We start from the raw sequence: 13,692 nt of genomic DNA, 5'->3' as shown, positions 1-13,692 counted from the left end.
TTCAAGCTGCTTTTAGAGAAAGGAGTATTTTTAACTCAACCACCAAAAAAAAAAAGTTCCTTTTAAAAAAGAAGATTCTCCGTAGCTTTAGTTAAACCAGTTTAACAAAGAGGATAACACCATGTCTAAAATATTTATGCTTCATAAATATGCCCCTTTGAATAAAATATAAATAAATAAATAATAATTAAAAAGTATCACTGGTTTATTCATCTTTCCTAATGATACAGAAAGAAGTACCTAAACAATGAATAATAATACAGAAACTCAGACTGCAAAATCAATACATCAACTCAGTACAGCTGAGCTTCTTTTTAATGCTGCTGCTCCAACAGTAGAGCTTACCTTCTGAATTATATATGTATTGACCTAATTACATAAATATTGACTTTGCTTTTTACGAAGCCTTTTTCAGTCTCAGTGTAATTACAATGTCAATATTTGTTGCATGTAATAACACTGAATTTAGGCTTGTTAATTCTGATTGATAGTGACATGCACAAGTTATTATATGGGATAAGACAGTCTACAAGTATGCACAGTAAATAAAAGCAGCTGACAGTGCTACCAAATCTCAATGTGTCACCAAGACCTTCTCTTTCTGACAGTTTAACTAAACAGAAGAAATATAATGAGTGATTACGTCCTTGTCATATACAAAGCACCATTTTGAGATAGATAAATATTTACCCTGGTCCAAAAAAGTACAAATAGTCACTCAAGAAATCCAGAAAAGAGTTTATGTTTAAAGTTAACTTTACAATTTTGCCTTACAGTATTGTAAAATCTGTTTAAATTGTGCCAAAATTGAGGTTTTATGAAGAAACAAGTATGATTTGCTGCATACCTTCCACCAGGTATATGTTTTTTTAGAATAATATTAGAATCCAGATACAAGCAGTTCACACTAAATTTTTTCCTTTTTCCTTCAAATCCAAGAAAGATGTGAGCAGTGGACTTTTAGGTACTACTGGGACTTGCAAAAGTGTTCACTACAGTCTGCAAATGTTTGTTGATTTCTACAAGAACAGCTTTGTGCAGAGCTGGCAGACCTCTGAACTACTTTCAACACCGAATAGCCATATAGTATGGGGTATGTTTCTAGATACTATTATAAATAATTTTGAATTTGGCAGTAATGTGAGAACCAGAAACTAAACTGGCAGTCTGTGTGCTGAGGATATTTAAATCTGTTCTAGTCATAATGCGTTGCCAGTAGAGACAAAGCATGCCTCATACTGTATTTTCTTATTTGTCTCAGCAGGGATGCCAGACAAGATGAACCTCAGTGACGTAAAGCAAATCCATCAAATCAACGATGGCAGCACTTCAGACACAACTGGAGTAGGATGTACAACAACAGTCAATTATATGATATTTATGCTGATTAGTTTGGTAACACTATTTCTCAGTCTTTTGTAACTATTTAGCTCTGGCTTGATACGAGGCTCATTGTTGTCTGTTTATCCTCCCTCACAATCCTGGAATAAGGGATCTGGTGGACATAGCAATATTTAAGATAACTTGTATGGTATCAGTCTCTCTGGTCTTAGGCCTGAATATTAACAAAGTTGTGTAATATTTTTCCTAAGTGCTGTTTTGTTGGGTTTTTTGAACACCTGTATACCCATGCAACATCTTGCTTCCCTTTACAATATTTTATGTTAAAAATAAGTTGGGTATAATCTTCCTCCTAAAAGCAATTCATAAAAAAAGAGATCACAGAAACACAAAATCATGGAAGGAGTCCATGGAGCTCATCTTGACAAACCGTATGATCACAACGGATTCAGCTAGAGAAAGCTGCTCAAGGCCAAGTCTAGTTGGTGTTTGAATGTTACTAAGGATGGAGACTCTACAGACTCTCTGGGAAACCTGTTTGAGAGCTTGAACACTCAGCAGAAAAAGCTTTTCTTACATTGCAATTTTATCTCTTGTATTATGGTTTGTGTCCCTTTCCTCCTGTCCTATCTCTGGGTACAGAGAAGATTTTGGTTCCATCTGCTTACTCCCTTTATCAAGTATTTATACATTTTGATGAGATTTCCCTTGCATCTTCTCCATGTCAAACAATCCCAGCTGTCTCAGCCTCTCTTTATGTAAGACTTGTTCATGTCCCTTACAAATATTTATGGTCCTTTGCAGAACTCTATCCAATATGCCCGTGTCTCTCTTCTCCTTGGGAGCCTAGACCAAGGCACAATACTGTAGAAGTGGTTTCACCAGTGCTGAGCAGAGAAATAGCAACAACCAATGCCAGTTCAGACACTGTAAAAAAAACCCACCTGATGTCCAGCTACTGCTCTGAAAGGCTGCAGGCCTTTCTGTGGGCAAGTGACTGGAGTCCTTTGTCAATCCACTCAAAGAATTCCAGTACAGTACTCAGTTCATATAGAGACAGAATTATGAAAGCAACTCAATTGCACAAATGTCTTGTGCCACTTAAGATTTTTTTGAGTATCCTGAGCATTCTCATGGAACTCGCATATAAGATGCAGGACTCCAGGAGAAATTCTAGAGGCTCCCTTAAAAGGGAGTCATCCAAAGTGGAAGCCAGTAGCTAAGTGGGATATTCTTCAATATCTCAAATAGATCTAGACATGTTTATATGGGTCTATGAATCATATGTCAAGTCTCCAACATTAATGTCTGGTGCTTAGACACCTAGCTGAAGTAGTGACACATGAACACAAATATGAACCACAGCATGAATCCCAGCTGAGGTTCTTAAGCTTTATAAGATGAGGTAAGCTAAAGTGTTCCACAGTACTAATGGTACATTATATATTATTGTTATCAGATTTGATTATCCTGTCATGACTAATTCTCATGTCATTTTAAAAAGAAATTATTTAAAAACTTTGTAGTTATTTCTCCTTCACAAGAGGAAAAAAAAAACAGGTTCAGTGTTGTATGAACTCATAGTTTACCAAGAACTCTTCCTAGGCTGTAGAAAAATTACTTTATATGAGACTAATATAAAGAAATGTATGTAAATATTTTTATTTCCAAATGCATGCATTAGTCATTAGTGCACACAGTATAACATAGAGATAAACAGATATAAAATTTTAAAAAGCAAGGGAACGTTCCTAAGAGCAAGTCCATACCCAGATAAACATCATTAGTAGGCATGTGTGCTAGTGTGTACATTTTAGTTGACCTCTTTTTTCTTTAACAGGTTTTGTAAACCAGTCCTTCAATTCACTTGTCTTGTTTCCCAGCATATAGTGACATTACAACATTGGTAATTGAGGGAAAGAAAACCTGATTTTGTTCTTTTCATTTTTCATAGCAGCTCAAACCAGTAATCAATCTAGTCTAGCAATGCTTTTTTTGAACAATGGCCAGCACCAGTCACTTCAAGAAAAACAGAGTAAAGCTTTGAAGACGACATTTAGAACTGCTCATTACGTAGAATTTGATTTAAATTCTAATGCATTTCATTTTTGTTGCTCACTTCTGTGTGTAGCTCAAGATATTACTGATGGCACCAGGTAGTCAAGTAAATAACAGTTTATTCTATAGCACCTTGGAAATGCAAGACCCAATTCAAATAATAATAGTAATTAGGTCCCAAGGCCTCTTCAGATCCATGCTAATTAGACTTCTCAATTGTTACTCCTCAATTTTTTTAATGGCTTGTTCCCCCAGTTTTCTACACTGCACCTAGGCAAAATCATTTCTAAGACTCCTTCTGGAGTGGAAAATTAGGTCTTTTCCTCCCAGATGTATATGAACAATCCAGGTTTTGGAGCCATTCCCAAAGGCACTATGAATACAATAGTGGTAGGTCTAGAGTCCCCTCAGACACAAAATCTCATTCACCTTCCTCTCCTATCCAGTTCTAGGCACCACCACACACTCCACATCATTGCCTAGACTTGTATGTTTACTAGGCTGCATCACGATTATTTCATCATATATAACATTCTATAAAAGAATATCTGTGTTTCTTATAGGACTATAAAAAAATCCCTACCATCTCTCAGAGCAAGGAGAGGACCTAAGGCTCCGATAGGGACCTAAGGCTCTTTAGCAGTTTGTCTTCAAGTTACTTTGCAAGAGAGGTACCCTTGCAAGAAACTGTGGGCACGTGGCAGGATGCTGAAGTGTACCACAAAGTTTGGCAACTGGGAAAATAGAAAACCTTAAATGTTGGGAAAATAGAAAACCTTAAATGTTGTCTGTGTCAAAGCTGTCAGCAAAATGAGGAATAGCACTGAGCAGAAAAGTACAGAGTATGTTAGAGAAGACAAGAGGAGAAAAATAAAGAAAAATAAATGTCTGAATGCACATAAAAGGGTGGACTCTATACACTATGTGTGTGAGTTTGGGACAATTGCCCTGAGATGCAGAGGCTTTTCCCAATAGGATGTCAAACAGGCAGCACAGGGCTGCCACTGAGCTCCCTAGATAACCTGAGAAATGGCACCTAGGTCTAGGTTGCTCTGAGTACTTTCCTTTGTTTTAACTCAGACATTTTTAACAGTCTAAAACTTCTCCATATCTCACAAAAAACACTGCTGAAAGATATGTTTGTTTTGTTTTGCTTTCTTTACAGATAGCTTTTTATGTATTATAGCTGATATGGTTTCAAGTAGGAATGCTTTACTTGCATGTGCCATTTTTCAGTCACTTATTCAAATGCTGTTTGTACTAAAATTGCAATAGATATCACTAGTCACGTTGTGTAACTGGCCTCAGTACAATTTAAAAAAAGCAGCAAGTATAACATGAGAGAGATTTGTAGGAAAACACTTAGCAGAGGACAGTGTAATTAACTGCAATACAATATTTAGGAAGAAAATAATTTTACAAGTTTATTTCAAAAATCTTTAATGTTTTTATTTGGTAAGTTTGAGCTATTAATCTTGAATGTCAGGGTTTTTTTTTCTTTAGTTGTACCTGTAAGTTCAGACATACCTTGTACCTCTTAAGAAAAAAGTACTGAAGTAATTCTTCTCTTAAATAATGCCCTAACACTTTAAATAAATATTTTTAGGTGACATCTTTCCTGACTGTAGCTGGTGAAAGAGAACAAAAAATCATTTCTTTCCTTCAGAAGCAAATATCGTTGTTACTAATAAAGATGAAACATAACTACAGCCATGTAACAGGATATCTTTGTCTTTCTTTCTGTAGACATTTAGATAAACATATGAATATTTCATTTCTCTCTACCTGTATTTTATATGTTTACTAAAATAATGTTATTTTCAGATTACAACATGGTTTAGATTAATTTATCAAAGACTTCAAAATAAATTTAATATTTCCACAGCATCCTCTTTGGAGCATGAGTTACAATAAGGCCTTGAAGGTCTTTCTGTTTACATTTCTTTTAAAATTCAGTTCTACACCAAAATGATTGCATAAACATGAATCTTATTCAGCAAAGCAAATGATGCCTTTTTCTATGTGCTCCAAATCATAACTTATTGTAATATGAATAGAAAATAGTTGTTGCTAACTACATGAGACTAAATGGCTAGTGCAGCTCTAGTAAAACACAGATTTCTGCTCTTGCAAATGTCAGGAAGTTACTACAGAACTTAACTCCTAATCCTTCCTTGTGGTGCATGAACAAAAAATCTGGCTTCACAGATTTTTTCAGACGAAATCTCTATGCCTGGCAGCTGGAAACTTTATCTTTTGTTTTATTTTGTAAGTTGTAAATGTGAAATGCTAAACACAATATACCTGGTCCCCTATGAAGCTCTTTTACCAGCTCACACTGTAGAGGAATAACATGCTGAGCTTCTGTGGCTGGAAGGACTCGGTCGATGCAACTCATCACCCCTCACAGTGCAGAGGGCTGTGCTAAGATCACCTGCTGGTGTGTGCTTAATTTAAGGCTTCAAAACTGTGTCTCTCTGGGTTTGTCAGGCAGTCTAAACCAATTGTCAGCCTCTTGAATTCAAGTCACACAGAGGCTTTTTCTCAGTGGCAGTTTGTGATTTTGCTGCTTCTCTCAGTGTCACTGCCTCTTTTAGTGGTGCCAGTGCAAGAGTTTACAGGACCATGCAGTGAAACTGGTCAGGAGATGTCTGACCCAAGGTATCTCCTTTATCCAGCTCACTTTGCGTGTCCACAGACCACATCACTGGCACAATGGACTTGGAGGCCATAGTGGTCATGGCAGTTTAATCACACATTTATAGCAAGTGGACACAGTGTTAGGTACAGCCAAACATAAACACATAATGAAAAAAATTGTTTTCACAGTTGCATCATGCGCAAGAATTCGTACAGGGAAAAGGAGCCCAGTAGACCTGGATGATATTCAAAGATCACCTCTTCCAAGCTTAGGAGCAATGAGTCCCAACAAAGAAGTCAGGTAAAACCAAGGGGCCTGAAGGGATGAACAAAGATGTCCTGGACAAACTCAGACTTGAAAGGGAAGCCTATATGGGGTGCAAGAAAGGACAGGTAGCCTGGGAGGAATGCAGAGAAATTATCTGAGCAGACAGGGATCAGTGTAGGAAAACTAAAGCCCTGGTAGAGTTAAATCTGTCCAGGGATATCAAGAGTAACAAGAAAAGCTTCTATAAGAATGTCACTGACAAATGGGAACTGGTGTGCCCTCTCTAGAATGAGAGGAGATCTGGTTACTGGAGGTATAGAGAAGGCTGAAGTACTCAACAACCTTTTTGCCTCAGTCTTCATCAGCAAGTTTTCTAGCTACATTGCCCAAGTCACAGAAGCCAAAAGCAAGGAATGGGAGAAAGCCACCCATGGTAGGGGCAGATGAGGTTCAAGACCACTTAAAGAACATGAAGGTGCAAAACTCCACAGGACTTGAGATATATCTGTAGGTCCTAAGGGAACTGGTGGATAAAATTGCAAAGCCACTATCTATCATATTTGAGAAACCATGGCAGTTGGGTGAAGTTCTCACTGACTGTAGAAGGAGAAACAAAATTTTCATTTTCAAAAAGGGAAAAAAGGACAACCCAAGAAACTTCAAGCTAGTCAGTTTCACCTCTGTGATAGGCAAGATCACAGAGCGTATTCTCTTGGAAACTATGCTAAGGCACACAGAAAATAACATCATGATTGGTGGCAACCAGCATAGCTTCATAAAGGACAAATTGTGCCCAACAGGTTCAATGGCCTTCTACAATGGGGTTATAGTCTTGGAAAACAAGGCAAGAGCAACTGATGTCATCTGCCTGGATTTGTGCAAAGTGTTCAGTACTATTCCATATGACATCCTTGTCACTAAATTGGAGAGACATGGACTTGATGGATAACTTGGTGGATAAGGAATTGCCTTAGTGGTTGCACTGAAAGAGTAACATTAAGCAACTCAATGTCCAAATGGAGACCACTGGTGAGTGTTTTTCCTCAGGGGTTGGTATTGGGACTGACACTGTCTGACATCTTGTTCAGCCAAATGGATGCTGGGATGGAGTGCATCAGCAAGTTTGCTGATGACATCAAGCTGTCTGGTTTGGCCAACACATCGTGGGAAAAGGAAAACACCCAGAGGGACCTTGCCAGGCCTGAGAGGTAGCCTGTGCAAACTCCATGAAGTTCAACAAGACCAAGTAAAAGGTGCTGCACATGGATTGGGTCAATCCCAAACTCAAATACAGGTTGGTTGGAGAATGGATTAAGAACAGCCCTGAGGAGAATGACTTGGGGGTGTTGGTTGATGAAAAGGTTGATTGATGAACCAACAATGTGCACTGGGATGCATCAAAAGTTGTGTGGGGGGCAGGTCAAGGGGGATGATTCTCCTCTTCTATCCTGCTCTTGTGAGACTGCGCTTGGAGTACTGTGTTCAATTCTGGAGCTCCTAGCATAAGAATGACATGGAGCTGTTGGGGTGAGTCCAGAGGAGACACCTGATAATTTCAGCTATTATAATTCCTGTTTCAAATTTAGATAAGGAAGAAAACAGATCACGTCAAATTTTATTACTTCCTAAGAAAATGTGGATTAAATTTTCTTGTGTCTCCTGAGACTTCATCATCAATTTTCTGTTAATTTAATAAAATAATCTGAAGCCATATCCACCCATTACAATTGCATAAAAAATAAAATCAAAGACGAAACAAAACAAAGAAAAAAGGGAAAAAAAAAAAGAAAAAGAAGTAGCAAAAGTGCAATGACGTGACATTAGTCCCATAGTTAGAAAACTCTGATGAAAGTACTGAGAAATTCCATTCCTGTTCCGTAAGTGGTTTATGCATTTTAAATGTAATTGTTCCCAGATAAAATACTGACATGATCCAGAGAGACGACAGTAAGATTTCGGACTGTCTGTGAGTAAACCTCACAGTCTGTGAGCTCTGATGGTGGAGCAGCTTTTCTTTGTTTTGTCCTACTAAAAGATGGTTTTGTCCCCCAAGAAGATATGGTGTCTGTTCCTGACTTGCCAAAGCTTACAGACCAGGAATTTGCAAAAATACATTAAAGTCTAAATCACTTGTGGCAAGGACATACACATCATTTCAGCAGTCTCCAGGAGAGAAAAGCCAAGACCAGTAATAGTTTTCCTGGTCCTAATGGGAACTGTCTGCTAATGGGAATCACAGTTTTGAGTGCTGAAACTCTAACCAAGTTCCACTTTTGGTGTAATTAAGGAAAATTATGTGCTAAGTTACATTAAAATATGTAAAATACATCTATTCATAACCAGACATATTAACATATCAACTAAGAATCACCAGCTCTATTTTTCTTTTCCTTAATTTTTTAAAATTTTTTAACAGAGTTCAGGCCAGAAATCAGATAAATCCTCTAAATTCATAAAACTGAATTTCTTAATCAGATTTCCCGATGAAGCAAGTGGAAAAACCAACAAAATCCAGATCTCAAATCTGTTACTTTTCAGATAGTCCTGGATATCTTTAGGGAATAATTATGTGATTTGCATTGCCTGAAATAGTGGGTAACTGCCTTCCATGAATCAGGAGGTCCCTTTCACTCCTGTGTTCACAACTACTTTTCAATCCATAATACAGCACCCATTTTGCAATATATGAGTTTCCTGTAATGACTGCCACAACATGTGACACTCTTAAGTGCTAAAATACCTCATAATCAAATACGTATCGAACCCTCAAGGACAGATCAAGTAAGGCTAAGGATTTCAATGAGGTCAGAGACTTTTCAGCCTCAGAGGACAATAACAATTGTTAATCCACTGCTAAGTGGCTATATATGTTGCACTCTCCATATATCCATCATTCATAACTTTGTAGGCAGTAATGTTTGGCATTTCTGTTTATATACAATGTCTTCTTCATCACAGTTGTCTTTTCTACTTTTCCTCTAATTTCATTTATTGGAGTGATAAGACATATCTTATCAGAGACCCTACCATCCAGAAGGACAAAATTACTTCTACGTTATGCCAGCCTTTTCCAGAGAATTTAGCTCAATTATCAGAGGAGCTAGATAAGCCAAGGAAATGATAAAGTGTTTATGAGATATTTCAGTTTAAAGCAGGTTGTGCAATTTTAGGCAAATGAACAGCAACACTGTTTGCTTTATTTGCCTTTTTTTTGCTGGAATATATTGAAGAACACTGCAGTTTTAGGCATGTTTTAACTAGAACATTAGATTGGCAGTTTCAGAAAAAAGGCTGAGGTTTGAACAAGCAGAAACTGAACTGCACCAATCTCTGTCACCCGTTCTTCCGAAATGGAGCTAAGATGGTGTTTTGACAAGGCAATGTCAGGAGACTTGCAGTGCTGCTGTGAGTGTTGTTTGTTCAGTGTCTAGATAAAAGATGTTAGATTCTTGCATTGTCACTCTGACACGTATCAGAAACAAAAATGGATTTTAGAAAAGACATATAAAACTATCAAATGTTAAAGCAAAATTAAATCTGCATTTTGTGAAGGTTAGTCATTATCATCTCTGAGACATGGTTTAAATAAAATGGCTTTTGTGATCAAATGATTTGTGATCATAAGTTCATTGTATTTGAAATAGTTTTACATCAAAGCCTGACACCAGCTTTTCACCAATTTATATCTTTGCTACATGATGCATGTGAATGGAAAGTGTCTCAAATAGTGAGGTTAACAACAAAACCCTTGCTTACAGATCGAGCTCTGCCCTTTATTTCTCTTCCTTTCAAGCTGAATCTCATTTATTCAAAAAGCTTCAAAACAGCAAGGCTCTCAATGAAATTGAATTTGCCAAATTCAAAAGTACCATCTAAATGCCCTACAATTTATGGCACAGTAAGCACATTGTAAGATCTCATATCGTCTCTTTCATTAAAAGAATCAAATAAATCAAAATAGAAAATCCATAGCACAATATAAGCAATGGCCATTTTCTTGTTCAAAGAACCTCTAGTAGATAAAAAAGCCCAAAAGGGTCCATCTTATTCTCCACAAGAGAAGTAACTATTAGAGGCTTACTCCTTGGTGTCATACAGGTACATTTCCCAGGTTTAGATGATGAAAATACTTATTTAGGGAAGTATTCCAATCAAGCATCCAAGAGGCAACACCAAAATGTTAAAGGGGATTTTTCTCCCAAAAATAGAAAATGGTTCTACCACTAACTTGCAATGCATTGTAGAAGTATCAATTAATTTCAGAAAGTACGAACTTACTAAAATTATATGTGTGGGATTTAGGATTTTATTTAACTAATTAAAACTAATTAAGTCTTTAGACATAAGTATGTAATACTTGGTGGTACCTTCTGTGCAAAGATTTAAAATGTGTTATTTGTGCCACTGTGGTGGAGACCACATTTAATTCTTAACATTCCATGAGTGTAGTCAGCACTCAGAATTTGTAGCATACCTTCTCGTTTATGCTTTCTGTTTTAAGTAAAACTTTAAAGAAATGCTCAGAATTCTCTCTATCTTTGCATGTTAAATTACATTTTTGTTAGGATATTGTGAATGAGTGTCCATTTTAGAATGTCAGAACATCCCCTTACTTACTCCCAGCTACAACTGTAATTTTTTTGAAAAGGATAAAGAACTTTTAAAAAACCTTTCATCCACTGCTTCCTTTGAAAATAACTTTATAAATAACTTCAAGTAACACAATCAATGTAAAAAGTTTCTGGCTCCTACATGCACTAGATCATACTACTCTAAATCCTGTTATTTATTATTAAATCTGGATTTTATCCAATGCATGAGGTGCAGCCCAGCTCACTCTGAACCTTCTGTCTGTTGTATCAGCAGTGTATAAAGTGTCACATGCATGTAAGTTTCCACTGGCACACCTGAAAAACATGTAGACTCAAATAAGAAACATCAGCTTACATTATAGATTTTTATGTTTTGTCTTATTTTTGTCAAAGAGAGAGTAGAACCTTATCTAAGAGTCAGGTTAAGAATGTTAATTTTGAACTCCCAGGTGAAAAAAAATCTCAGGCATTCAAGAAATTATTTATTTTATGATACTAATCTCAAAAAAGAATTATATAAGAAGTTTTAGTTCTGTGACTTATTATAGGATAGATCTATGCTCAAAAGAAGCATTCAGTTCACAGAAAACTACCACAATAAACCTTGTAGTTTGAAATCTTTGAATCCCTTGCTGGTATTGTAAAATAAATTGAGATTGTAGGCAGAAGAGATAGAGGTCATCTTAACTAAGCACAGTTTTCTAAAAGGAAAGGTCTAAGCCTGTCCAGATGCTCTCATAGTCATCTGTGAGACATTTGAAGCTCATCTCATTTTAATATAAACTTCTATGACAGGAAAAATTAATCGCCCACTGAAGATGGATGCCTTCATCAACTCTCTGTATAAACACCTTCCTTGGATGACAGAATTATATAAGAATTTTAAGCTTTTAGACAGCAAATAACAACTCATCTTCACCTCAGGTGTCCAGAAGGAATGAAGGAAGTCATACTGCTCTAATCAACTCTTTCTTCAACAACAGGACTTCTAAATACATTTATGATTATGAAAATCTTAATTTGAAGGTTGATTATCAGACTGAAGATTGGACAGGTGCACCCTTCACTGGATTAAAAATTGGTTGGATGCCCTGTCCCAGAGAGTGGTGGTCAATGGTGATGCATTCAGTTGGCATCTCGTGACCCCCGGGGATCAGTACTGGGCCTAATTCTATTCAGCATCTTTACTTATGACCTGAGGATTAACTCTACCCTCTGCTAGAGGGTAGGAAGACACTGCAGAGGGACCTGGACAGGTTAAGTTGATGGGCCTAGACCAACAGTATGAAGTTCAGTAAGACCAAATGCAGGGTCCTGCACTTTGGCCATAATAACTCCATGCAGTGTTACAGGCTGGGGGAAGAGTCTAGGTCATTATTCATAGGGTCATTATTAGACCAGGCAAAAAAAAAAAAAAAACATTTCTTAGAGAGAAGAAACTATGATAACATGGCCTTCCATCTAACAATTAACATTGCTACAAATTCGATTTGGCAGGAGAACACATAAATTTAGCTTTCTGCTCTAACTGTACACTTCAAATAAAACTAAGTCATTTCCAAGGGATATTAGTGGAGATGATCTGGACCTAAAAGGAAAGGTTGGTGCATTTTAGATCTTTGCTAATGAAACTAATGAAAAAAGCCATAATGTCTAATGGATTAAATATTACATTAGCAGTCCATTTCCAAAAGATTGGTGAGTTCCTTGCTTGCTTCAGACAACATTTAAAGCTGACACATAAGACTGGCTGGCAGTCCAAAGATCTGAGCATCTCTGATTTTGTTTACTAAAACACAGAATAAAAACCACCAAATCCACCACCACCACCACCACTACCACCAACTAAACAGCAATAAGAAGAGGCTTCTGTTGGTAAATTTCTGCTTGAAGGCAAGGCTACAGGGACATTGCCTCAGGAATTGACTTGGTATCACAGATGCCTATACAAAGGCTAATGAGTCTTCTTGTTTCTGAAAACACTTTTTGCCAGTGGCAAAACTAACAGGATGTCTATATTGCCACCAATTTGCTGTCTTCTTCATTCACTAGCTCATAAATACCAACTTTTGCTTTTAGGGAAATATCAATTGCTATGAAAAAGACATTTAAATATGTTATAACTCTAAGTGCTTTTGTGACAGGATTGTTAATATTTGCAGCTCAGATATATCACTGATGATATGAAAGTTAAACTTCAAAAATATCGAGTCAAGGAAATCTGCTTGGTTTTAGAAATGAACAGTAAATAGGACTAAAACACAGTAAACAATCCAAGATTGCTGTATTATCTTCAAGTGGTTTCTACTGAGAGGAAGAAGAACTCATGGGTTGCCAACTTGTAAACACAACAATTTTCTTGAAAATACCGGTACACTAATATCTTCTAATAATGCATAAAGGGTAAATAAAATATTCATTTCTATGGTAAGTATTTTTTTTCAACTAATATTATCTTTGTTGATGAATACAAAGGTTAATGACAGGAAGTTTTGACTGCATAGAACAATTATTTTTTACTGTGACAGAACAGAAGAGAGCAAAGGGAGCCTTGTAGCTATTTGCATTAGCTTGTGCTTTATCTCAAAAAAGTTTTCTCTGAAAACAGTCAAGATCAGCTTGGATAACAAGCATGATGTGAATTTAATGATACCTAGCCAGGTATAGATTTTTTATCAAAACAGCTTGCTTTAAATCTAAATTTAGTGAAACATGTCTGCCAAAAAGTACACTTGACAATGTGTTTTCTTCCTTACCATAAAAGTTACTGCATTTCCAAGGAAATCTTCTTTG

General features: G+C 36.7%; 1 protein-coding gene across 1 annotated transcript in view; it reads left to right on the top strand.

Moving 5' to 3' along the window:
• GPC5 (glypican 5) overlaps window positions 1-1,422 on the top strand; it is a 661,644-nt gene extending 660,222 nt beyond the window's left edge. The window contains exon 8 of the mRNA XM_030459284.1: window positions 1,262-1,422. Coding sequence (XP_030315144.1) covers window positions 1,262-1,422 — 161 coding nt within the window. The remainder of the gene's footprint in view (window positions 1-1,261) is intronic.
• Window positions 1,423-13,692: the final 12,270 nt, after the last annotated feature.

The sequence above is a fragment of the Calypte anna genome, chromosome 1, assembly GCF_003957555.1.
Source record: "Calypte anna isolate BGI_N300 chromosome 1, bCalAnn1_v1.p, whole genome shotgun sequence".
NCBI classification, from domain to species: Eukaryota; Metazoa; Chordata; class Aves; order Apodiformes; family Trochilidae; genus Calypte; species Calypte anna.
Note: the sequence above shows the minus strand (reverse complement) of the source record. Positions and strands in the feature narration are given on the sequence as shown.